The sequence below is a fragment of the Ambystoma mexicanum genome, chromosome 9, assembly GCF_040938575.1.
Source record: "Ambystoma mexicanum isolate Mex_15411 chromosome 9, UKY_AmexF1_1, whole genome shotgun sequence".
NCBI lineage: Eukaryota > Metazoa > Chordata > Amphibia > Caudata > Ambystomatidae > Ambystoma > Ambystoma mexicanum.
In genome coordinates this window covers 945,282,052-945,307,612 of record NC_090931.1, presented here as the reverse complement: position 1 = coordinate 945,307,612, position 25,561 = coordinate 945,282,052, and the positions used below count along the sequence as shown (strand labels likewise).

The following is a 25,561-nucleotide window of genomic DNA, read 5'->3' as shown; positions in this document are numbered from 1 at the left end:
GGCTGTTTCCACTGGCGTAGTCTCAGCCGGGGTCGCAGTGACCACTTTGATAGAGGCCTTTGCCAGCTGGATCAAAGTCCTCACCACCTTAGGTGCGTCCTGGGCCTTTGCCTTGGTGGGAGGGTCAGCGCCTCGCTCCCCCACGGGTCCCTTCGAGATCCACCGGGGCCGCTCCAGCAGCTTACCCGAGTTCTCGGACTTCCTCTTCCCCGAACCAGAGCGCTGGCTCGTGGTTGAACGTGCCGGGGAAGTCACGCCCTGCCTGACAGCCGAAGAGCCCGACCTTTCGGCGCTCCCGGTGCCCGCGGACTCGCGGCGCTTGGCCTTCTGTTGGGCCCCTATCGCTGGGGCGCCCTCACAGGACTTAGAAGCCCGCTCAGACTTTTTCTTCACCTTCTCACCTGCTGTGCCCTTCTCCAGCCAGGCGGCGAGGCGGGAACGACGATCTTGTTTGGTCCGTTCCGAAAGGTTCTTGCAGAACGCACAGTCCTTCTCCACATGCGTCTTGTCCTCATGAAGGCAGTAGAGACATCGCGAATGCTCATCCTCCTTGAAAACATTTTGTAATCCGCATCCAGGGCACCACCTGAACAGCTTGGATCCGGGCGTCGAGCTTCACTTGTCCTGGGCCATGTCCGTTGAGGTAGGCCGCAGATCTTCCAGAATCCTCCAAGAAGCGTAAACTCGACAAAAACTTCACCCTTGAGGGGCGTAGAAGAATTCCGAAACTGGTCCCCGTTATCAGAAGTAGAAACGGTGGAGCTTGAGGCTCGATTAAACAGAAAAAAAGAGAAAATCTCCTGAGAAAATCTCCTGAAAAAGCGTGAAAACGCCCAAAAACTCGAGAGCTAAAGCACAAGGACTCCCAACACTTGAACGTGCGGTAAAAATCTGAGGATGGCTGCCAGAGGCGGGGCTTAGGGAGAGGGCAGTCATTGGCTGGGGCAGTATGACCCAGAGATCAGTGATTGGTTACTAAGAAAGACAGATCAGAAACAAAACTGATACTGATTTTTTCTTTACCGAGGATTCCCAGCCCGACGACTGGGAATATTCATGAGCATGCCATGCCAGACCCCATGCTGGAGAAATATATATATTCTTTTTGATACAACGCTTTGGTCAGTGTTCCATAGTACTGCAAGTCCTAATGTGTAAACCCTGAATACTGCTCATCTCCCTCTTGAGATAAGTCTGACTGCTTAGCCACAGCTACCAACTAAATCTTTGTGGTACAGACTGATACCAAAGGGGATTTATTGCTCATACCTGTAGTCTTAATCTGCTGTAGTGCTCCCCAAGGGAACTACAGTGGATTCTGCCTAACACCTCTGTCCAATCATTGTGTTGAGCGCGGGTAATCAATTTTCTGCCATAGTGCAAAAAGGGAATTTCTTGCCTGCCAGTATGGTACGGTAAAGTTACAGCATAGTGTCCAAAGCCCCTTACGGTCTGTCCTTTGTGCAACAAGTAATATGTGAACATTAAAAGAGCTTCCACCTAGCAGAGGTCTCGGAGCAGATTTTGCCAGGAGCAAGCACTGTAAAAATACTTGACAGTTGGAGAGTTGCTTTGTTTGGTGGTTCAGGTGAGGCACAACTACCCTCGCTACTGATCACAGTAAATACCAGTTGGAGACAATGACGCACTTTGTTTTCCAATGCCTCACAGTAAAGGCAACCCCCGACTTGAGTGAACTACCATAATTTGGGCCCAGATCACAATCGGAAATGCTCAAATCAAAAGTGCTACTTTATAAATGATGGTAAACGGAGACCTGACGAGGAGAGGACAGGCAATTGAATGGAGTGTGATCAATTTCAAGAAGCACAATAAAGAGTGCCACCGTTTATATGATACTAGACACTAATTAATGATCCAATTTCTTTCCCAAATACACTGTAAGACAATATTGTCACTACTGGAGAGTCGCCCCTTACAACATGATGTTTGAAAAAGTGCCACTCTGTATTTTGTACATTGGTTTATATTTTGGCTCCGAATTAGGACTTTCGGCGAATCTGGCCACAATTGGTTTCCTTTTCTGAAAACGTTGGTTAGCCAAAGACCACCTGTCTCTCGTACTTAGCATGCAAATGGCTTGTGTGGGCCTGTCTCAACTTAAACCGTTGTGCTGCATTAGCTTGCTCACCATTACAGGAACTTCACTCCTTTCTCGGTTTTGGCACCAGTGGAAAAACAGAAAAAAAAGATTAGACTGGTCATATCCAAAGGATAATGGGCATAGAAAAACCTGCAACTCTGTTGCTAACATCCCCAACTTCTTTGCATCAGACTGCTATGTTGCCCCATTCCCCTCTACAGGCTATGCGGACACTCCTCTTGCACGCGTCCCTCAGAAGGCAGAGCCCCAGGCCATATGCCTTTTTGCCTCACTTAAAGACCTCTGCAGTGTATTTGGTTGCATGAGTTACTGTGCCTGCTCTTCTAGAATACCTCAAGTTTCACACGGACACCACCATGCAATGGGAGTGCATCCAGACGCTAAATTAAGGCAGAAAGGCAGAGGACAAGCTCTGGAGTGTGGTGTTTCAGATGACCACATCACGTGATCTCAGCTAGCTGGTTCATTCCAAAACAGTGTGTATAGCTTTGAATAATATGACAAGACGAGTTTAGATCTATGTGCAGGTTTGAGAGAAATGGCTTTGACCAGCCAGTCGTCCAGGCAAGTAAAGGGGCAGTTTTATTCAGTCCGGCAGCCTCTACCACAAACAGCATTGGGAAGACCAGAGGGTTGACCTCAGGGAGCAACAGTGAAGGACACATTCTCATACTAAAACCGTTATCCTCCACCACAAACTTCAGGTATTTGTGGCACTTGCTGCAGATCATAAGGAGAGTAGACCTTGTGCAGATCCAAGAAAACTAACGGACAATTTTCTTCAAAAGGCATGCACGATCAGTAACTCCACCATTTTAACGTTTACAGGGGAAGTTGCTCAGATATTCCATATCAGGATAGGTCATCGACTTCAACCTATCACCTGCTTAAAAACAAGGACAATTTTTTTCTGCAAAATCATTTTACATTTAGACATAGGAATGAAAAAGAGGAGCATGAGCAGAGCGAGTGAGCCGTAAAACTCCAACACTAACCATGGTCAATAATGCAGAAGATTCACTGGTCCTTGGATATATGCCTCCAGACATTCAAAAGCTTTTATTGCACCCCCATTAGGCGTGGGAGGCTCCATCAGTTGTTTACACCAGCTGACACCTATTTAGAACACTGAATGCATTTACCAAAAGTAAAGGCCAATTCTGAGAATGCATGATGTCCAGACTCGGTGGGTCTGGTGTAACACTGCAAAACGTCAAAATATCAAACTTCTTTGGTTTTGCTGATGTTCTTATACTTCTCCAATGACATAGGGCAAATATTAGTTTGGTCTAGTTGAGAGTTTAGAATCCAAAAGCTCAAAGAAAAGGTCACGCAGTTTTGCTTAGGCATCCCTGAAAAAATCCACCTTGTGGTTTCTAGTAAGCAGGGCTCAAAATGTGTAATCGCCACTACACATTGGATAGTGATAATTGACTCTTGCAGAGTACAAAATGCTGTGCTGTTGTCGGTGTAGAATTGAGGTGGCAAGTGAATTGTTATGGTTGGCTTGCAACTTGCCACTTGACATTTGTTTCACCTGTGGGAACGTCTCCCACTTTCCAACCCTATGTATGGATCACACAATAACATCTACAGTATCCTGCTCAGCCTTGACCGAGTTTCCCTGCCTTTATACGAAATTGCCACCATCTAGGAATATGCTTCCTGCAGGTCTCTTGGAAAATCTCTAGTGTGCCTTTCTAGATATAAAAGTACTCATTAAAAGCAGGCTACTGTACAGGATGTTTGAGCTCTGATGTCAAAGGTGCCCAAGTCAGAAAAGTATGAGAGAACATCTTTTTTTGGATCATGTCAAAGGGGACCGTTTGTTGGGCATGTCTCAGGTACTTCTGCCTGCACCACCAGACTCCTGGGATTGGGATGGGACATCAGGAATAAAAATACCCTACTCTAAAGGCTTCTAAAAAATGGCAAATCTAGAAATTTGAAAATGTTCGAAATTGTTCAGGGCTGGAAGAGGAAGGCAGGAAAGGTACACAAATAGGACGTAGCTTCTCCACATATCAGTTAGTCAAAGTCTGGGATGTCATTTCCTGCACTAGAAAGCCATGTCTGCTTTGAGCCGCACAATATCCACATGGAGGGTGCTAGACTATGGAAAATGGATCTCCTATGCTTATTTTCTGCAACAATTGTAAATATCAATGCCTTCCTTCTGAATGGAAGAGCGCCTGGCATAGTCAGAATGGTGCCCATAGAGCAGTGACCTGGTATAGCCATCCTTCTCTCACCTATTGATGGTCCAAAAAGTGTTGCTCCTTTCCCCTCACTGCTATAGGATGCATGGAATGACAATTAAAGCTACATTGGGGAGAGCTAATTACACTAGTAATACTAAATTGTCTGGAGTAACTGGACCGTAAACAACAAAGAATTTGCAAGTAAAATCCACATTGCCCAAAGATTTAGATTGGCTCTGTTCCATCCTGAAAAAGGTTGCCTACTGGGGGCAAAGACTGCCATCCTACTGGACAGACATCCCTTCGCCACAGGCACAATCGCAATGATTCTATGATGATATTACTCAGAGCGGCTCTACTCAACTACGTCACTAAAAATGGGGTCTCCGGACTGCATTTTGTGGAGTATAGCTAAAAAGGTTAAATCTGCAGAAGGACAGTTTCAAATACAAATTAAATATTTCCAACAGCTCATATGATGAAAAAAACATTGGCTATTTTAACAGGATAAAGCCATTCAAATAATCTTAGCTCTTAACGTTGTTCAAAAGACATTAGCAACTACTAATACGTGCCAAGATATAAAAAAATGTTTGTTTGCGCAATACCTCAGAAATTGGCAGCAATCACGGACCTGAAAACAAAAATAAAAAAAGCCCAGAATGGATGTGAAGATGCAGCTGGGATCAAACGGTGGGCACCAAGTTATGAGCCTGGTGTGTCACTACAACCATTAATGTAACCACTTAAGTGCCAAGGGTTAGGTATCTCATCCTTAGCACTACATTTGCAGTGCCAAGGACAAGATACCTCGTCCTTTTTGGCAATTCACGTACAAAACTGAAATCTAACCCATGGGCTATTTGAGGAGGAGTTTCCTCCTCACAACGGGTTTTGGATTTCCTTCAGTTTCACATCAGCATGCGTAATGCACGCTGACGTGAAACTGAAGGTGAAGGAGAATGTAGTTGTTACTCTTTCCCTCCCTCGACCTCAGGCATTTCTGTGCCGTTTTGATCGAGGGAGGGGTCGTTGAAAAGGGGAGACTCTCCCCTTTCCGACGACACCTTTCGTGAAGTATTGGTGGGCGTGGATCGCTTGATCCGCGTCCAGAAATGCCACTAGACCACCAGGGATATGTATATTAATTTGGGGAGGCCTCTTACTACGTAAGCGCCCCTCCACCCCCCGGCCCCTAAAGCATTGTCCATAACGTTTACCCCACCCTGGGGGCAGATGGGCAGACCAATGTGCCCATCTGGCCCTAGGGAAGGGGCAAAACAAATTGATTTGTTTTTTTTCTGTTGGGGTTTTGGGGGTTGGGGTGACACTAGACACCAGGGATTATGATAAATGAAAGGGGGCTGGCCCTCTTCCCCATCACCAAAAATGGATGGGGGCAGGCCAAGTAGCCCTCCCTGGGGGCAGATTGGTAGGGAAGGCAGCTAATCTGCCCCTAGGAAAGAATGCTTTTGCTGTAATTGGGGGTGGAGCGGTCACTAAACAACCAGGGATGGGTTATTTGAAAGAGTGTAGGAGTGCCCCCCCACTCCAAATGGATGGGCAATGTCATTTAGCACTTCCTGGTTTTCATGGGGGGTGGGAGTCACTAGACCACCAGGGATGGCTTTTAGGAAAGGGGTGGGGGTGGCACTCTGACACTCCTGCCCCAAATGGATAGAGCATGCAATATAGCCATGCCTGGGGGCAGATTGGCAGTATAATCTGCCTATGTGCCCCTAGGAAGGGGTACATTTGTTTTTACTGGGGTGAGGGTCATTAGACCACCAGGGATGAGTGTGGCCAGGAATAGAAGGTTCTGGCAGCTTTGCAAGGAAACCAAGTACATTGCTGGGTGTGGATCGCTGAATCTCTGCCGAGGAATGGCATTGCACATTGGTGTGGTGCTTCCTTCCTGTGCACAGTATTCGGACATGCGAAGTGAGCACCATAGTAAGTGTGAATTGGGCATTTTGAATTAATGAACGTTGTGACTATCACCCGTTGCTCAGTAGCTCAAGCTGAAGATGGGAGCAGGGCAGTGTCAGTAGGATTTTGCTGGGCTGACACTGAAAATGTGTTTGACGTTTTCTAGTACAGTTCAAGCTTCTCCTTTGTTATGCAAGTATTTAATTTGCATTTTTTCAACATTATATATTATGCAGGGGGACGGATTGTTAGTGGGGTTGGTGGGGTGGGGTAGGGTTGTTGGTGGTGTGAGCAGGAGTGGGCACTCAGGGGAGTTATTGTGGTGGGCTGGGACACACTTGCAGGATCAGGCCACGAATACCATACCATATTCCCCCATACCAGCAGGTGCTGTTCCCCTGGGAGAGAAATTTGGCACTAAGCCATCTAGACAATGTTTTGTTTGTTGTGGGGGTTTCCATATGCCCATTGGACTTATTCGCATTTCCAATCAATTTACCGTTTACCCCTTCCTTGGTGGCAGATGAATGGTATGTCCCATGTATCTGGCCCAAGGAATGGACAGGTTTGCAGATAGCCTGAAAGCGTGTTATTTGTGGGCTGAGTACAGATAGTAATTTTTTGTTGTTGTTTCCTTTGCGGTTGTGGCTAGTCAAAAGCTTTTGCTGACTTATGCATGTCGTACAAAATGTGCTTTTGTTATTATGCATGGTAATTGGGAGGTAGATTGTTAGTGTGGTGGGTGGGGCTGTGGATGGAGTGTTAGTGGTATGAGTGGGAACGGGTGGTGCGGAGGTAATGTGTTCAATGATGTGAGATGGGGAGAGACTTGTGACATGTTTCTGTTGTGTACTTGCGACCTTCTGGGATTTCTTCTTCTTTACGGTCCGGGATTTGTATAGACCCGAACGCCGATCTTCGGCGTCCAGCGTGAGAGCAGCGGTTCAGTTTCCAGGAGCGTTCCAAAAGTCCAGGGTAATTCCAGGAAGTAATTAAGGTACGCTCGGAGGCACGGAGGACCGTGAATCGAGCGCGGAAGGTTTTCCAGTTCCCGGAGGTTGGGGAGGAAAGGGAACAGGAGGGAATTCAAGGGACTGGGAACAAGGAATCAAGCGAGAGCCCCGATCGAACTCCGGCTAAGCACGTCCGACTACAGGTAGCGGTATCGTTGAGACGCGCAGAGCCGCGGGGTGTGTCTCTTTTGTAGGATGAGCAGCGTGGAACGCATAGACTGATCCGGAGCATTCTGTTCCGGGCGGCCATGTTGGAAGGATAACTGCATGCAATCCCCTGCGAGTCAGGGACCAGGAGGTCCAGAAAGGACATAGACAACGGTTCATGACAAATGATGGGTGTGCCCTGAATAGGGGATGTTGGCTGCTTTGTATGAAAAAAACTTTAGTAAACATGACTACCACTTTCTGAAACATGTTTGCGCTAGTAATGCAGATGTTTGTCTTCTGAGCATGCATACTTGGTATGGAGCTCTTTCCTTTTATTAGAATGGTCACCATTTGTGTCGTCGTCTCCAAGACCAGCAGTGGTCCAAGTGAGCCATGGCAGGGGGTCCCCAATCTTTCCGAGGGGGGAAAAGCTGTAACGCAGGCCAGTCAGAGCTCTAGAATGGTCAGAGGTTGATGGCCCTGCTCTTGAGCGCCCGTCTCCCTTGTTTTGTAATCAAACAATTTTTATTGGTTTTTACATCCAACTCAACAGTGCATCTGCTGAAAGACGCGATGCGAACTCCCCGAAACCCCTTCTTCTCTGAGCATCAGCAAACTGGTTATAAACCAACATCACAGGCAGTGTTCGCTAATATTTCGTTAACATTTACATGCTCCACACTTTCCCAACAGATGGATATTTTGACTAGGCAATTAAACCAGTCCGTGTAGGTCCTCCCATTTTTGCCATATCATACTTGCTTTCTCAGGCAACCCCTTGCAGTATAAACTGTGTTCCATTGCTGCGCATATATCAACATCCATCAACCATTGGTCGAAGCTGGGTGACACCTCTGAACCCCATAGCTGTGCAATGTTCCTTCTAAGCACTGTTGTGGCAGTTGACTAACAATTTTTCATATTGTGTCAAACCTCTTTCGCCATCTACCCCCAGTAACAGCTGCTTTGGCTCTCTTGGTATTGCTTTACCCATGACCCTTGTTAGCTCATCACAACATATTTGCCAATATCTTTGAATGCGGTCGCATTCCCATATAATGTGAAAGAAGGTGCCTTCCTCGTGCTTACATCGCAAGCACCGTGGATCTGAGGTTTTACCCCACCGGAAGAGTGCTACTCTCGGGTAGTAGGTACGATGTAGGATCTTATACTGGACGAGCCTGAGTCTAGATGAGATTGCTACCTCCAGTGGGTACATCAATGCAGTGATCCAGTAACGCAGGCCACCCAAATGTCCAGGACAGTTGGGGGTAATATCCCTGGCCTTGGGCAGCTGTCTCCCATGTGGGTCGACCGTCCCAAAGTCCAGCAGCGGTCCCAGGGAGCCCTGGCAGGGTCCCCATCCCTCCACGGAGGGAAAACCTGTAACGCAGGCCAGCCAGAACTTCAGGATGGCTGGAGGTGATGTCGCTGCCCTTTGGTGCCGATCTCCCATGTTGGTTGACCATCCCCCCCCCTCGAGTACAGCTGCGGTCCCAGTGAGCCCGGGCAGGTTCCCCATCCTTTCCCAAGGGGCAAAGCTGTAACACAGGCCTCCTAGAGGTCCAGGACAGTTGGGGTGATGGCCCTGGCCTTGGGCACCTGTCTCCTATGTGTGGCGACCATCCCGAAGTCCAGGGGCGGACCCAGGGTGGCCTGGCATGGTCCTCATTCTTTCCTGGAAGGGAAAGCTGTAACACTGCCCAGCCAGAAGTCAAGGAGGGTTGGGGGTGACAGGCCTGACCTTGGGTGCTCGTCTCGCTTGTTGGTCGACTGCCCCCAAGTTCACCATTGGTCCTAGGGAGACCCGGCACGGTCCCCATCCCTTCTCTGAGTGTAGAGCTGTAACGCTGCCTATCCAGAGCTTCAGGATGGTCCGGGGTTATGGTCCCACCCTTGGTCGCCCATTTCCCTTGTTGGACAACAGGACCCAAGTACAGCCGCGGTCCAAGGGACCCCAAGCAGGGTGCCCATCCCTCCCTGGAGGGAAAACCTGTAACGCAGGCCAGCCAGAACTATCCCTGAAAAGTATGTACCTATTACGTAATGACCTACTGTTCTCGCACATGTGAAGTGCATGTAAAATTGGGGGAAGTGTGTGTCTGGGATTTTTGCAAGAGACATGTGTTGAAGCACTTGCTGTGCTAATTGATAAACTGTACGCCTGGCCCTTTTCATGTTAGTTTTTCATGTTTGCATTTCCTAATGAGTATGAGGGTTGTATGGATTGTCGGGCATTTCAGAGGGCCAAGCACATCTGGGTCTCTGAGGGATGATTGGTTGTTGCACTGTTTCGGTGTCGGGGGAAATGTGCCTTCACTAGCTCAGAGGAGTCATCTGCGATGCTCAGACATCCCATTTTTAATTGTGATGCATCTGGGGGGAAATGATATGGCTTCTATGGGACGGAGAGGGGTATGCGAGCTACTGATGGCTGAATTGCAGTGGATTTCATTAAGGTTCCCAAACACTGTGGTGGCTTGGTCGCAAATGGTTCCCAGGAGAGAATGGAGAACTCCTGGGAATGAAAGGCCATCAACTCCTCTGTGAGGAAACTGAATGGCGAGCTGGCAAGACTGACCAAGGACAATGAAAGAATGGACAGTTCACCATGTACTGTCCCCAATGCCCTTCCATGCAGCCCTCTGCCTAAAGCTTTGTTTTCTTTTGTATCATACAAAGGAATAGTGTTGAGAGATCGACTGATTTCCTGGAATGCCCATCATTCCTAGAAAGGCAACCATAGGCTCTCAATTTGCGCATGCCTTACAAACGAACACCACTCCTGCTCCCTGCACTGGATGCGTTCCTTCAATACAAATGCAACACCATTCTGACTTGCTACACTTTAGCATGCCTTGACAAGCATTGCTAATCCTGCTCCCTCCACATGCCACTCTGGTGTGCATGGCGTTCCCTGTTTACCTTGGTGGCTGCAACACCCCAGGTCCAAATCTGTAGGTTGTCTACAAGAGCAAATTCCTGCAGAATCAGCTCTGCAGTAACACTTGGGGTTACCAGTGGTTTAGCCTTTTCCCTTTAGGCCGAGGTAGGTGCACCCACACATGAGGTACCACTTTCGTCAGGGCAACCGTGGGAACGTGGGAAGGTAGGACATGTGTTGTTGGCGGTGTGCTTCGGTGGTTTTGAGGTGGGAAATGTCTGAAAATTGTGTTTTTTCCTAAATTTCTACATTCTGGGGCGATCCGCGCAAGTCAGACCTCTATGGATCGCCACGGGTGTCTTTTCGGAAATGCATGGGGTTCCCTGGTTTCCTTGGTGGCTGCGACACCCCAGGCCCAAATCTGTAGGTTGTCCACAAGAGCAAATTCCCACAAAATCTGCTCTGCTGAAACAGTTGGGGTTACCAGTCGTTTAGCCTTTTGCCTTTGCGCTCAGGTAGGTGCGCGCCCACATGCGAGGTACTGTTTTCGTTGGGACACCTGTGGGAATGTGGGAAGGTAGGACATTTGTTGTTTTCTCTTGGTTTTCATAACGTTTGCCTGCTGCACTTAGTTACACAACCCTTTCATTTCCCAAATGTGACCTACATTTAGTCGCTGCTTTATGCACTGTACGCTTTTGTAACCTGCAAAGTCACCTATCCTTCAAATGGTCTGCCTGTACTCTTTCAAAAAAACGTATGCTTGCCATTCCTCACCACATTTGTTTTCCTTATTTACACATACCAAGTACGTCTGTTTAGGCCGTCAGCATAAAAATCCTGTGTACCATGGCTCAATTCTTGGCTTGTGGTATTGTTTGTTTTGTGAAACATTACGAAAAATTTGTGATTTCTTAACTGGAAGAGTCGGGGTAATGTAGCGAGGCATTGCTTTTCTCAATATTCACAGAAACCCTTACCTTACAGGTCCAACCATGTCCAGGACATACCTTATTTTATCTGTCATTTCTCCAATTTTTCCCCAAATTATGGGAATTATCCCTACAAAGTTGTTGCCTGACCTGTGTAAATCACCTCTTCCTAAACTTGGAATTTTGTCTACTTTTCAGAAATGTATTCCTTTCTGTCTTCCCATTCAGCTTTCCTACCCTCTGCTTCCATTTCGTCCACGCATGTCCTATTAAAAAAATAGGGTAAAATCGCCTACCTCTCACAAAACTGATGGTAACCATATACACATTTTTTTGTGGTTTCCATTCAACCTGTTCCTGAAAGCCTGGAAAATGGCGAGTTCAGCACAGCAAACCATTTGTTCCTAGCTCTTACAAGGAAAAAAACCACAGGCATCTTTGTACATCGTTTTATTGCCATTTTCTGAAGAAACATTTTCTGTTTTTCGCTCACCCCCATACAGCAAACTAGGATAACAAGGGATTGAATGGCGACAAATACCGAAATCACCAAAAAGGGGCTTGGCACTGGGGAGGGGGAACCACTTGCAGGTAAGGGGTTAAAGATTTGTCCAGAATTTCTATTAGATGGCCTTTGACATTCAAAATTATACAAATTTTAAATGAAAAATAAATTGAAGATACCATTGAGCTCACCATAAGATAAATAGTGTGGATCAAAATATTCTTAATCCTAGAGGCAAATTACAAATATGGTCATCTGTGATATCAGTGTGCTCAAGGGGTGCACAACAGGGGGGCTCAGAGTTAAGGTGACACAGCTTCCAGGCATTGGCACATTTGAAGGGTTGTGTTGCATTAAACCATGCTTGTCACTTCACCTAACGTTTTTACTGAATGTGAAGGGTTTTGTTATCCAACACCACCTACAATACTAAAGTTTTCTATTTCACAGATGTCATTCAATATCAGCCGTATGTTTACAAGTTATGCATCATGGGATCCCCGTCCCCCCACCACCCCAATGACGTGGGGCCAGTGGCCAGGTTGTGATAATGAGGACTGCTGGGGCAAGATGCACACAATATTTGGTCTGAGGGATGTGGTGGTAATGAGGCACTGTGATGAGGCTAAGGGATGCCAGGCAAACCTTAACGTCACTGCAATTGACCAAATATGTTAGATTCATAACGTCAAGAGGTTCATAGCTTCTGAACGTACAGCCAGATTGAAAGTCCTTATCAGAGCAACTACCCAAAGGACACTAAGCATCTTGATTGCAAGAGAAAGTCATTTAGGATTTAGGAAACAAACTGGTCACTGTAATTTCGTGCTGAATTTAAATTGTGTGCTGACGTTTTTCTAAGAGTGTTCCATTAAAAATAGTTAAACTGCAATTTAAACATAAACCCGAGCAATCGTTTTTGCCACTTAGAATAAATGTTGACCCCCTCCCCCTCCCATCCAGCTCCAAACGCAATGTGAGCTTTCAACCCATTCTACCCACGTACAAAGCACAAACACAGTGCACCATGTTACGTTTCATTATTCGGTTGGCAACAACAAAGTCAGTTAAAATGAAATTAAAACCTCGGCTCAAGAGTGGTGCAACTAAAAGGTTGGTATAGACCATACTAAAATCACTTGCACTGTAGAACATCAAATAAAGCGGACAGGAAGCGGAAACAGAACAATGCTGAACACCAAGCTTCGCATCTTGGTAAACCTGTGTCCTAATAAAAAACACTTACACAATATGTGGGTTTTTGTCAATGCCAAACAACACTCGGCAAGTGTTTCCTTTTATATCCAATTTATATAAATCATTGCCTTTTCTATAGTTGGATCATAAAAAAGGTGTGCTATATATTGTTGGACACGATACTGCACAGCTTTATTGCCATTTAAACAAAGACATAACAGTTAAACGAGTAACAGCAGTAGGCTTCAGTATCATGAGGTGCCTGCTGCAAAGAGTTATAGCTAATTGAATATGGAAAGACTGCTTAATCAGATAAATGCTTCGCTACTTGCAGAAGAAATGTTAAGCAATACCTCCAGAAAATGACCTATTTTATTGGCAACTAGAGAAAACAATATAAACTGTAAATAAAACAAACTGCAGTTTACCCATTCCAAGCATCGGTGATCCAGGGCGCCTTGCTAACATGTTTGACTGCATCACTTGCTGAGCAGTTCTCTCAGGGGGCCCCCCGGGTGCAGCAGCGTCTTTCTGCAGACCAGGTGTTGTCACGTGCATCGCTGGAGCTTGTGGTGATCCTTGGTTAGGATTCGTTGGAGTGGATGCACTTGGATTCCTTTGTACCACATTCCGCTGTCGGAGTTCTGATCGGAAAATGCGATACAAAAAATATTTTTAATCAGTCCAGTATTATAAAATACTTCTTTTTAAACGCTACCAAATTAAATCCGCTATAAAAGCTGTGTAGAAGAATCCAAATTGTACACATTGCACCATTCAATGACATTTTTGAGTGATTAAACTCGAGCACTTTTTTGTACATTTGCAATACCATGCCAATTCAACACGTGACAAAGTGTCATTGGGTCCCTCGATTGACCAAACTATCAAACTGGGCCATAGTAAACTAGTCAACAGGCTATAATTGTAAAGGTGGTCGATCTGTCTGATCGGCCAGTTTATTGCGGTGGAGGGGGTTGAACTTGAGGGGGGAGAGACGGGTGAGGTGGGGGCATCGAGGTGGGGAGTGGAAATCTGGGGGAGAGGGAGTTCAGAGGGGGAGATGGGGACAGAAAAGGGGAGCAACAGTAGAGAGGGACACTCCTGCTAAGAGAGCAGGGTGAGGTAATCGTGAGAGGAGGGTGGTCAAAAGCTTGGATCAGGGTAAGGAAAGGAATAGGGTGTAGGGAAAAAGTATCCCGGGGGGTTGCTGTGGGTCAGAATAAGAGGTGCGGGGCAACACCCTGCCAATGAGACAGCAGGGAGCTAGCATGGAATGAGAGTGGGCCTCTTAGTCTAGCAATTGCATACACCAACCACCAGGTGTCGATAAAATACCCCAATCCAAGCATTACTGGTCCAACATTAGACTTAGAACAATGTCAATGACACCTGTAATTCGGTTATCTATAAATATGCAATATTACCCAGGTCGGTAAATATGAATGGTCTACTTTTGCAGCCCTGTAGATCGAAACTGTGCAGGATCCATTTCAGCTCAGTTAATTCTCACCACTTCAAATATAGGACTATTGCTAGCTATGGGTTGGATCCAGGAGGCAGTTTGAGTGTGTACAAAAATAAAGAGGTGTTGAACACCCTGTAGTCTCCATATAAAGCAATGCATAGAAGAATCACTGAGCAAAAGATAGCCAAATTTGACAGATCATTAAAGCACACTATTTCCATAAGTTATTAGAAATTGCCTGAAGATCCAATGATTTTAGTGTAAGGCATCAACTGATTTTATTCTGATAAAACCGCTTATCACAATTGAGGGGGTGCCAGGTCTCCATACCACCCACCAATATAAGTGACCCTGAAATCACCACGTCTCCATGCCAACACAACAACCTCTGTTTCACTGAAATGTATCCTAAGAAAGATCTAAAAATAATTCAGAAACAAAGTTGAAAACTACAGAATAAACCACATCTGGTCTCATCCAACACACAAATACACAAAACACTATTTAGCTTGAAATGAGGATTACAATAGAAAATCCATGGACCCAGCAATAGGAACACTTAAGACTGTAGTCAACACAAATTTAAGTAGCCTTCAAAAAGAAGAAACCTTTTGAATGCTCAGAAATTAAATTCCTAATTTCAGAAATTATTACAAATCATGCTCTATTGAAGAAGCCATTTTAGCAGTTAGATATTCTGCGATATTCTTTGAGGAATAGAATATGAAGAGGAAATTGAGGTTTTATTGAACAACTATCTCAGAAACACATATGCCAGGAAAATGATTGGGCGCAATCAAATCCCCTCATGACATCCAATATTGCGGACAATTTACCTGAACTGCTTTAGATTTTTTTTAAAGTTTCCTCTTGCTTTAATAAACATATAAGCAAACTGTCTATGATAGAACAGGATTTTGATCGCAAGGATAGCACATTTACAAGAATATGTACACAAATGCTATCCTACATACTACCATCTTGGCTTACTGGCTAATAATCCTCATAATGCTGTTTCTCGCTTGTTCCCAACAGCGTAATTCTATAATGTGCAAGGCATTGTATTATATACTATGCCCTATGTACCCTGGATTGAGGGACTTTCCCAAAGACGTTAACAGCGGACAAATGGGAGCGCTGTGGTGGTTATAGCAGATACCCCTTCTGCTATAGTCACCACAGCAGATTAATAAACCTTTGACGACTTTGAAAGACTACCATTGACCCATAGGATGTTGGGGAAGCCTAGTAAGGAAAGTAAAGGTGAAAAAGTTATACACTTTAGGGGCTGCTGCACTCCTAGAACATAGTCTCCTTTCCCCCATACTTTATGTATGTCATCTCTGAGGTAGGGATCAGAGTCTGGTATGGATTCAGCACACATGCAGACATGGGCACCTCATTATCCTCCCTCACACATGCGCCTGAACCACACACCAAACTATGTTCTTATCACTGACCAAGAAGAAGATGGGATTAGGAATTAAATAACTGCATAGGTAAATAGCCTCACAATTAAGCCTTATTTAACGCAAGGAGCAAAGTGGAGGATACCAAAACAAGGAACAGCGCTAGGATGTACACCAGTTATCATGGAAGACACCACATGCGTTTCAAGGCAGAAAGTAAAACCACTCTGTCAAGATGAGACAACCTAGAAGGTTGATCAAGTTGGAAAAAAGACCAGAATGAAATGAAACGAAATATAGAAAAAACATTGTGGAAAACTGTCTACGCAATCATTTTATGGGTTGACAAGTCCCTGCTCTCTGGGAGTTGGGCCTCCTCCGGACCCTTGCTAGCCCTATAATTGACAAAAGATTAGTGAGGCACAAATGCGATACTCCTTTGCGCCAAAATAAAATGCAGCATAAAGCTAAACAATCATGTAATGAGTTTGTACACAGATTCTAAACTGGTAGCAGAAAGAGCCAGAAAAGACAACTGAACAGGTAAGGCAGTGAATGCAATACTGTAAACGTCCAAGCAGAAATATTTCCAGAGTCCATTTTTGTTAGACTATGGTGGCTGTGAAGTAGAGACAATATATAAGCTCAGTGGTCAACAAGGACAAACTTAACTGCTCCTGAAGAAAGTCATTGTGATGAATGCGCTAAGGAAGGGGGGGCATTGGTGTGTGAAAGTTAAGCATACATGGGCATAACCTAACGAGCAATATAAAGTCTGGCTAGCCCAACGTGAAATTTGTAAATTGCTTCCTGATTCACCATGGGAGAAGACTATGGGATATTTTGTGGCGGAAGCAAGATCGATTAAGAGGTGTGGTGGCATAGACGCATGTATACAGAGACTCCATCGGGTGCATAGGACACTGGTAAACTGAAGCTGCAACCAGGGCTTTGGGTGACTTCTCAATTAACTGAACAGTGGGTGGAAAAACTTCACAGACCTTCAGAGGCACAACATCTGGCACTGCCCTTCGCAATGGAATTGAAAAAGCAATGAAATTGAGTGCAAGGGACACATTTTTTATTTATTTTGCATTTTTAAAGCGCTCACACAGCCCGGGGGCATCGAGGCCCTGTCTTAGTTGCATAAAACGTGCTCAATACCCAGAGGTTTCTAAGCATGGACCCGGGGATCGAACCTGTGTTGCTTCGTGTCGTCTTGTTTCCAAGGCGAGCACGTTGCCGCTGAGCTATCCTCCCGAGACAAACCTTCATAAACACAAAACAGGTCTGCAAACCATTGTGTGCATACTTGCTAGTGAGTGGAGATGAAGGACTTGCACATCACTATGCAGCAGAGATCAAACTGCAAAGCGTGTCTACATGATATGAAGAATATGTTGGACAGTAGGCTTAAGGGCCCATAGGTGGGGTGCAGAAGAGCAGCCATATTGCCCCAAGCAATATAAGGTTTAAGTTACTTACCCGTAACTATTGTTCTCCAGCATGGGCCCGGCATGGATTCACATTCTCATGAATATTCCTCTTCGTCAGGCTGGGAATCCTCGGTAAAAGAAAAAAACAGGTTCACTCACTTAAAAACTGTCTTCCTCCTCTAAACCAATCACTATACTCTGGGTCATATTGCCCCCATCCAATGACAGTCCTCTCCCTAAACCCCTCCTCTGGCAGCAACCTTCAGATTTGGTAAGCATGTAAAGGGGCAGTATGACCAAGAAGAGTCGCAGAGGGGACTGAGGGAGGTTTTGCATGTGAATCCATGCCAGACCCATGCTGGAGAACAATAGTTTCACGTAAGTAACTTAAACCTTCTCCAACATGGGGTCTGGCAGTGATTCCTATGCTCATGAATAACCAATACATAACAGTACAACATTACACAACCACGGGAGGTGGCAAGGCTCAACAGAAGGAATTACATTTACCCCTGGAACAGACTCACCTCAAGCAAACAGGTTGCGTAGCACTGCGTGGCCGACTCTGGACTCCTCCCTGGAATCCCTGTTGACGCAGTAGAATTTCGTGAAGGTGAGTGGACCTCCACATAGCAGCCCTGCAGATGTCAAGCAGGGGTGCACCAGACAGGAACGCCGTTGTTGCAGCTATCGCTCTGGTGCAGTGGGCTCTCGGACAGCCAGGCAGCGGTTGGTTAGCCAACCGATGACAGTGCGTGATGCAGCCGGAGAACCATTTTCAAATGGAGGCCTTGGACAAGGCCTTCCCATGGTTCACATGCTTGTCACGTAGAACTTCAGGGCATGAGCAACGTCCAGGGAGTGCAAGGCACTTTCCGCCGGCGACTAAGATTTTGGGAAAAACGCAGATAACACCAAAGGCTTGTTGAGGTGGAACTCCGACTGAACCGTCGGCATGAAGGAGGGGTGAGTACGTAGCACCACCCTCGATTCGTAGAAAGTCAGGTATGGCTATCTGCAGGATAGGGCCTGGATCTCACCAAACCTTCTGGCAAAGGTGAGGGCCACCAGGAAATCCATTTTCCACAAGAGAAACTTGAGCGGGCCTGATGCCTCGTCCGAACCATGTTGAGTTCCCACGCCGGGGCAGGAGCCTTCACCGGGGGGAAAGATCTGAAAAGTCCTTTGAGAAACTCTTTGACGAGTTGGTGAGACCAAAGTGAAGATCTTCCTGGTGACCTGGTGTAGTGGGAGATAGCCACCAGACGTACCTTGATGGAAGCGTGCGCCAGTCCGGACATGGCCAAGGATAGCAAGTAAGGCAGGATCTGTGGGGCCGTGACCCTCAAAAGGGGTAATCTTCTGTGACCAGCACCACGTAGCGAAACGCTTCCACTTGTGACCATAGCTCTTCAAGGTCGACGACGCCCTGGCTTTAGCGAGGACCTCCGTGCAGTCCGCTGGCAACTCGTATGCTCCAATCTCTAGGGCTGCAGGAGCCAAACCCTCAGGTTCAGCAATCCAGGGTTGTAATGCAGGATTGAGTCTCTTTCTCGGGTGAGAAGATCTAGAATCACTAGCAGCTTAAACGGAGGTGACACCGACAGGCTGAGAAGGTCCAGGTACCAAATCTGCCCTGGCCAAGCTTGGGCGATGAGTATCATCCTGCATTGACACTGTCTGAGTGTGTTGATGATTCTTAGCAGGAGAGGAGACTGAGAAAAAGTGTACAGAAATAGCAGTTCCCACGGGAAGAAGTGTTCACCAGACTCCTCGGTTGGTGGAATCTGCTAGCAAACTTCTGGCATTTGAATTTCGCCGCTGTTGCAAACAGATCGATCCGGGGCCTGCCCCATTTGCCGAAGATGTGGTTCACCTGATCCTGCCGAAGTTCCCACTCGTGGTATGAGCGCAATTCCCTGCTGAGGGACTCTGCAATGGTGTTCTCGACTCCCGCTAGGTGAAGGACAAGGAACATCTCTTATTCGACAGCCCCAGCGCCACAAGTCCTGTGCTTCCTTGGAGAGCACTGTGGATCGAGTGCCCCCTTGTTTCCTGATCTAGAACATGGTGGTGGTGTTGTCCGTGAAGATCCCACTACCTTGCTCTTCATAGACAGGAGGAATGACCTGAGGGCCCAAAACACTGCCCGTAGCTCCAGGATGTTGATATGGAGATCCTTCTCCTCTGGCAGCCACAAGCCTCTGGCGTGTAAGCAGCCGGGGTGGGCTCACCAGCCATCCAGGGAAGCGGCCGTGGCGACTGTGTCCTTGTGTAGGCAGTTTTGAAATCCCGTGCCATAGGGGATGTTGGAGCGGACGCCCCACCATCCTATCGCCCGACGGAATGCGTCGCCGAGAGGGATCTTGTCTGAAGCTTTCCAACACCTGTACCCAGTGAGCATCCAGGAAATTCTGAAGGGGTCGCATTTTCAACCTGCAGAGTCGGATGAGGTAGATTCAGGACGACATGCCCGGTAACGACTTGATGGCCCACACCTTGGCTGTCTTCATCGACAGTCGCTGCACCTTTCCTTGAATGGCTGGTACCCTCTCCTCCGAGGGCGACACCAGGCAAGGCACCATACTGAGTCTGGTGCCCAGGAACTGTGCGTTCTGCAATGGTGTTAAGCAGGACTTTGGGTAGTTGGAGAATCCCACATCCATCAGTAGCTGGATGGTCATCTCCATGTGTCCAACAGGCAGCTCCCTCCAGCACGAGCGAAAGGGCCAGTCGTCCAGGCACGGATGTACGTGTATGACCTGTAGAGGGAGATGGGTGGCTACCAGTGCCAGACCTTTTGTGAACACTCTGGGGGCCGACTTCAAGCCGAAGGGTAGAGCCTTGAACCGGTAGTGCTGTCCCTGCTCTGTGAAACATAGAAATGTCCAATGTTTCTTGCGAATGGGGACATGGGAGTAGGCGTCCACCAGGTCCAACAACAAGTCTCCTTTTTCTAGCTAGCCAAGCACATGCTGTAATGGGACCATCCTGAACTTTTGGGATTTTTTCAGACATCATAGGTCTAGGATGGGCCTCCAGGCCACTGTCTTCTTTCCGACTAGAAAGTATCTGGAATAGAGTCGGGGCCCTGGAGCCGTTGGTGAACTAGCCCCTTTGCCCTTTTTTGCAGCATGGCCCTACCTCTTCCAGGAGCTGAGGGATGTGCTGCTCCTGACGGGTAACTGGGAGGGATCCGCCGACACCTGCGTTGAAACTCCAGGGTGTGTCCCTGAGCGAGAGCGTCCAGCACCCATCTGTTGGTGGTGATCTTCCACTGGCTGACAAACCTAGTCCGCCGGCCTCGCACAGGGTGCACACATGGGGGCCCAACGTCCCGGCCAGTTCAGGCCTGCTTCTGCACCGGCATCTTGCCCTATGGTCGACGACGACAACAACGCTGTCCTCTGCTACCGTAGTCCTGGGAATAGCTGTCTGCAGGTTTCCTGGGTCATGGATGGAACAAGTTACTTACCTGTAACTGTTGTTCTCCAGCATGGGTCTTGCATGGATTCACATGCTCTGAATATTCCCGTCGTCAGGCTGGGAATCCTCGGTAAAGAAAAAATCAGTATCAGTTTCGTTTCTGATCTGTCTTTCGTAGTAGTAACCAATCACTGATCTCTGCGTCATACTGACCACAGCCAATGACTGCCCTCTACCTAAGCCCCGCCTCTGGCAGCCATCTTCAGATTTGGTAGCACGTGAAGTGGCAGTATGACCAAGTGAAGAGCCGCAGAGGGGTAGGCGGGAGGGTTCGCATGTGAATCCATGCCAGACCCTTGCTGGAGAACAACAGTTACAGGTAAGTAACTTGTTCCTTCTCCAGCATGGGGTCTGGCATGGATTCAAATGCTCATGAATAAAGAATACATAGCAGTATACACATGCACAACCACGGGAGGTGGCAAAGGCTCAACATTAAGCATTACATCAAACTCAACATTAAGAAATTCTTACCTCCTCATCAGGCTCACCTTAGGCGAACAGATTGCGCAGCACTGTTTGGCCGACCCTGGACTCCTCCCTGGAATCCCGATCGACGCAGTAGAATTTCGTGAAGGTGTGCGTCGACCTCCACGTAGCAGCCCTGCAGATGTCCAGCAAGGGCACACCAGATAGGAACGCCGTGGTAGCTGCGATCGCTCTGGTGGAATGGGCTCTCGGACGGCCAGGCAGCGGTCGGTTTGCCAACCGATGACAGTACATGATACAGCCGGAGAACCATCTGGAAATGGAGGCCTTTGAGAGAGCCTTCCCCTGATTGACAGGTCCAAAGTTCACAAAAAGTTGTGACGTCTTCCGAAAACACTTCGTGCGGTCCACGTAAAACTTCAGCGCTCTAGCCACATCCAGCGAGTGCAAAGTCCTTTCGGCCGGCGACGAAGGCGACGGGAAGAAAACAGGCAATACCAAGGGTTCGTTGAGGTGGAAGTCCGACGGCACCTTGGGCATGAAGGAGGGGTGCGTCCTGAGCACTACCCTTGTGTCGTGAAAAGTCAAGTACGGGGGCTTGCAGGAAAGGGCCTGGATCTCTCCCACTCTCCGTGCGGAGGTGATGGCCACAAGAAATGCTGTTTTCCATGACAAGAACTTCAACGGAGCCGAGTGCAGAGGCTCGAACGGAGGTCCCATGAGCTTGGTCAGCACCACGTTGAGCTCCCACGCCGGGGCTGGAGCCTTCACCGGCGGGAACGATCTGAACAGTCCCTTCATGAATTCTTTCACCAGACGATGAGACCACAAGGATGTCCGCCCGGTGGTTCTGGTGTATCGGGAGATCGCAGCAAGATGAATCTTGATGGACGCGTGCGCCAGCCCAGCCTTGGCCAGCGTCAGAAGGTACGGCAGTACCTGGGGAGCCGTAATCCGTAGAGGGTTAATATTCTGTGCGTGGCACCAGACAGAGAACCTCTTCCATTTGTGTCCATAGCATTTAAGAGTTGAGGACGCCCTGGCCTTTGCAAGAACCTCTCTGCAGTCGGCCGGTATGTCGTATCCCCCAAACTCTAACGCTGCAGGAGCCAGGCCTGCAAGTTCAGCGACTTCGGGTCGTGATGGAGGATGGCGCCTCCTTCCCTGGAGAGAAGATCCGCGTCCGCTGGCAGCTTGATTGACGAGGACGCTGACAAGTCCAGAAGTTCCGGGAACCATATCTGCCTCGGCCACGCAGGTGCGACGAGGATCATCCTGCACCGTGACCTCTTGAGCTGGTTGATCAGCCGGATCAGCAATGGCAATGGAGGGAACACGTATAGAAACAGGCCCTCCCAGGGGAACGAGAAAGCATCGCCCATGCTCCTAGGCTGGGGAAACCTGCTGGCGAACCTCCGGCACTTGGAGTTCGTCGCCGTCGCGAACAGATCGATCTGGGGAGTGCCCCACCGTCGGAAGAGGCGGTCCACTAGATCCTGTCGTAGTTCCCACTCGTGGCACGAGCGCAGCTCTCTGCTGAGCGAGTCGGCGATGGTGTTTTGTTATCCCTGCCAGATGAAACGGCACCAGAAACATCCCTTGGGCGACGGCCCAAATCCACAGATCCTGCGCCTCCTTGGACAGGGCTGGGGATATAGTACCGCCTTGCTTCTTGATGTAGAACATGGTGGTGGTGTTGTCGGTAAAGATCCTCACCACCTTGCCCTTGAGGGATGGAAGAAACGACCCAAGGGCCCAAAACACTGCACGGAGCTCCAGGACGTTGATATGGAGGGACTTCTCTGTCGGAAGCCAAAGGCCTCTCGCGTGCAGATTTTCGGTGTCGCTCCCCACCCTTCCAGGGAGGCATCCGTGGTCACTGTCTCCTGGTGGCTGGGGGTCTGGAAGTCCATGCCCGCCGTCAGATGCGCGCGGATGCCCCACCACCGGATCGCTCGTCGGAAACTCTCGTCGAGTGTGATCCTCTCCTCGAAGCTGCCCGTCGTCTGGATCCAGCACGCGTCCAGGAATTCCTGCAACGGGTGCATCCGGAGCCTGCACAGGCGGATGAGATAAATGCAAGAGGACATCATTCCGAGGAGGGACTTGATGGACCTCACCCTGGCCGCGTCCGCAACCAGCATCCGCTGCACCTTGCCCAAGATGGCCCTCGTCCTTTCCTCCGACGGAGAGGCCAGAAGCGACACTGTCGAGCTTCGCTCCCAGAAACAGCGCGTCTTGCGCGGGCACCAGGTGGGACTTGGCGTAGTTTATGGAGAATCCCAGGTCCGTGAATAGTTGGACGGTCCTTGCCGTGTGCTCCACGGCGAACTCCTTCGGTTCAGTCGTCGTAGGTCCAGGATGGGACGCCATCCTCCCGTCTTCTTCTTCACGAGGAAGTATCTTGAGTAAGCTCCGGAGCCCCGAAGCCTCTTTGGGACGAGCTTGATGGCGCCCTTCTTGAGCATCGCCTTTACCTCCAAGAGAAGTTGAGGGACGTGATGTTCTTTCCTGGCCACAGGGGGGACACGCAGGCACCTCTTTAGAAACTCGAGCGCGTGACCCTGAGCTAGGGCGTCCAGCACCCAACGGTCGGTGGAGATCGACTCTCACACGCTGACGAAGCTCGCCAGCCGGCCTCCCACCGGGGTGCTTCGGTGGGGGCCCGACCCCACGGCCTGTTCAGTCCTGCTTCGACGAGGCTTTGCCGCCTTGTCCTCCTTGGCGACGAAGGCGGGGTCTGCCTGACTTGCCTCGTCCCCTGTAAGCTTCCTGTGACGACGAACGGGCCGCTTGACGGTAGGTGGAAAATCCGCCGCTGGAACCTTTGGAGGCACCCTGTTTGCCTCCGCCGCTCCGAAAGGGCGGCCGCCGTTGCTGGAGAACCCCAAGAGCCCAGGCCGTCTCCGCCTTGATGGCTTGAAGGGAATCGTCCACTGTTTTCCCAAACAGGTTGTTACCGTCGAACGGCATGTCCAAGACTCTGGTCTGCACGTCCTGACGGAAGTCAGTAGCCTTGAGCCATCCACGCCACCTAAGGCACACGCCGTTGCCCAACTGGCGAAATCCAGTGTCAGCGATGTCCGTCGCAATCGTAATGGCGTGGTCCGAAGCCACATCTCCTTCCTGCAAGATCTCTAGGGCTTCCACCCTCTTGTCTGGTAGGAAGTCCAGCAGGGGGGCCAGTTTGTACCACAACTCCCTGTCATAGCGGGCTACGATAGCCAAGGCGTTGGCCGCCTTAATCGTCGTCGCTGGCGACGAGATGACTCTGCGTCCCATCGTGTCTAATTTCTTTCCCTCGCCGTCCGGTGGGGAGGTTGATGTAGAGGCCGCGCGCCCCCCCCCGCTTTCTTCCTGGCCGCCGCGGAGACGACCGAGTCCGGGATCGGCTGTGCCCGAAGGCACAAGGGGGCCGCGTCCGGGACCCGGTACTTCTTCTCGTACCGATCCCTTCTAGCCGGCGTTGTGGATGGGTTCTTGAGGAGGGCGAGGCCTTCATCCCAAATATCGTCTAGTAGAGGTACAGCGAGGACCGTCTTCCTCTTGGTCTCACGCCGTTGATAAAGGAAACCTTCCTTCTCTTCCGGGCAGAGCTGGAAAAGCTCGGATGCCCTGGCGATCATGGAGTGAAACGATCCAATCTCGTCGGGCGGGGAAGCCCGGGTGGGAGGTGACGACGGGAGATCCTCGTCGTAAACCTCGTCGTCTGTACCCGTTGCGGCCGTGTCAGTCCCCGTATCATCCCCACGGGGAGGAGGGCTGAACAGGGCGCGATGGCTGAAAAGGAGGTGAAGGGTGAATCCTTCTTCTCTTAGGGGGAGGGCTCCCAGAAGGGCCTGGCTCCGGGTCCCCTGTCAGGAGCGGTTCCTCCGTTGGTGGTAACGGCAGCCTCGTCCTTATCTCCGAGCATAAGCACTGTATAGCCAACAAAATGGCCGCCGAGTTGTCTTGTGGCACTGGTTGAGGGAGATCCGACGGGCGATCAGGAGCCCCGTCGGCATCCTCGACGCCCTCGTCGTCTTCCACGTCGGGGTCCCCCCCCCACAGGATGCCCTTCTTCCACGCCAGAGCCGTGGCCTAAGACTTCGATCAGCTCCTCCTCAGAGGCTGAGGCCGAGTCCACGACGACCTCCTGCCCCCCCTTTTTCTTCTCCGTCGGAGGCTTCACGGGGGTCCTGTCGATGGGCCGCGGTGGCAGGGAGATTCTGGGCCCCGGGGTCGCCACCACTGGTGTAGCCTCGACAGGCTGAGCCAGGGCCGCCGCGACTGTCTCGATAGAGGCCTTGGCCGGATGGATCAAGGCTTTCACCACCTTAGGTGCGCTCACCGCCTTGGGGGGAGGGTCACCACCTCGCTCCCCCTCCGATGGGGCCTTCGAGCACGACCGGGGTCTC

The 25,561-nt window shown here is 49.2% G+C and overlaps 1 protein-coding gene across 2 annotated transcripts in view; it reads right to left on the bottom strand.

The window, feature by feature from the left end:
• The window catches only part of LNPK (lunapark, ER junction formation factor), a 1,074,215-nt gene that overhangs the window by 416,852 nt on the left and 631,802 nt on the right, over nt 1-25,561 (bottom strand). For both annotated transcript variants that reach the window (XM_069616137.1, XM_069616138.1), the window contains exon 9: nt 13,365-13,580. In XM_069616137.1, coding sequence (XP_069472238.1) covers nt 13,365-13,580 — 216 coding nt within the window. The remainder of the gene's footprint in view (nt 1-13,364; nt 13,581-25,561) is intronic.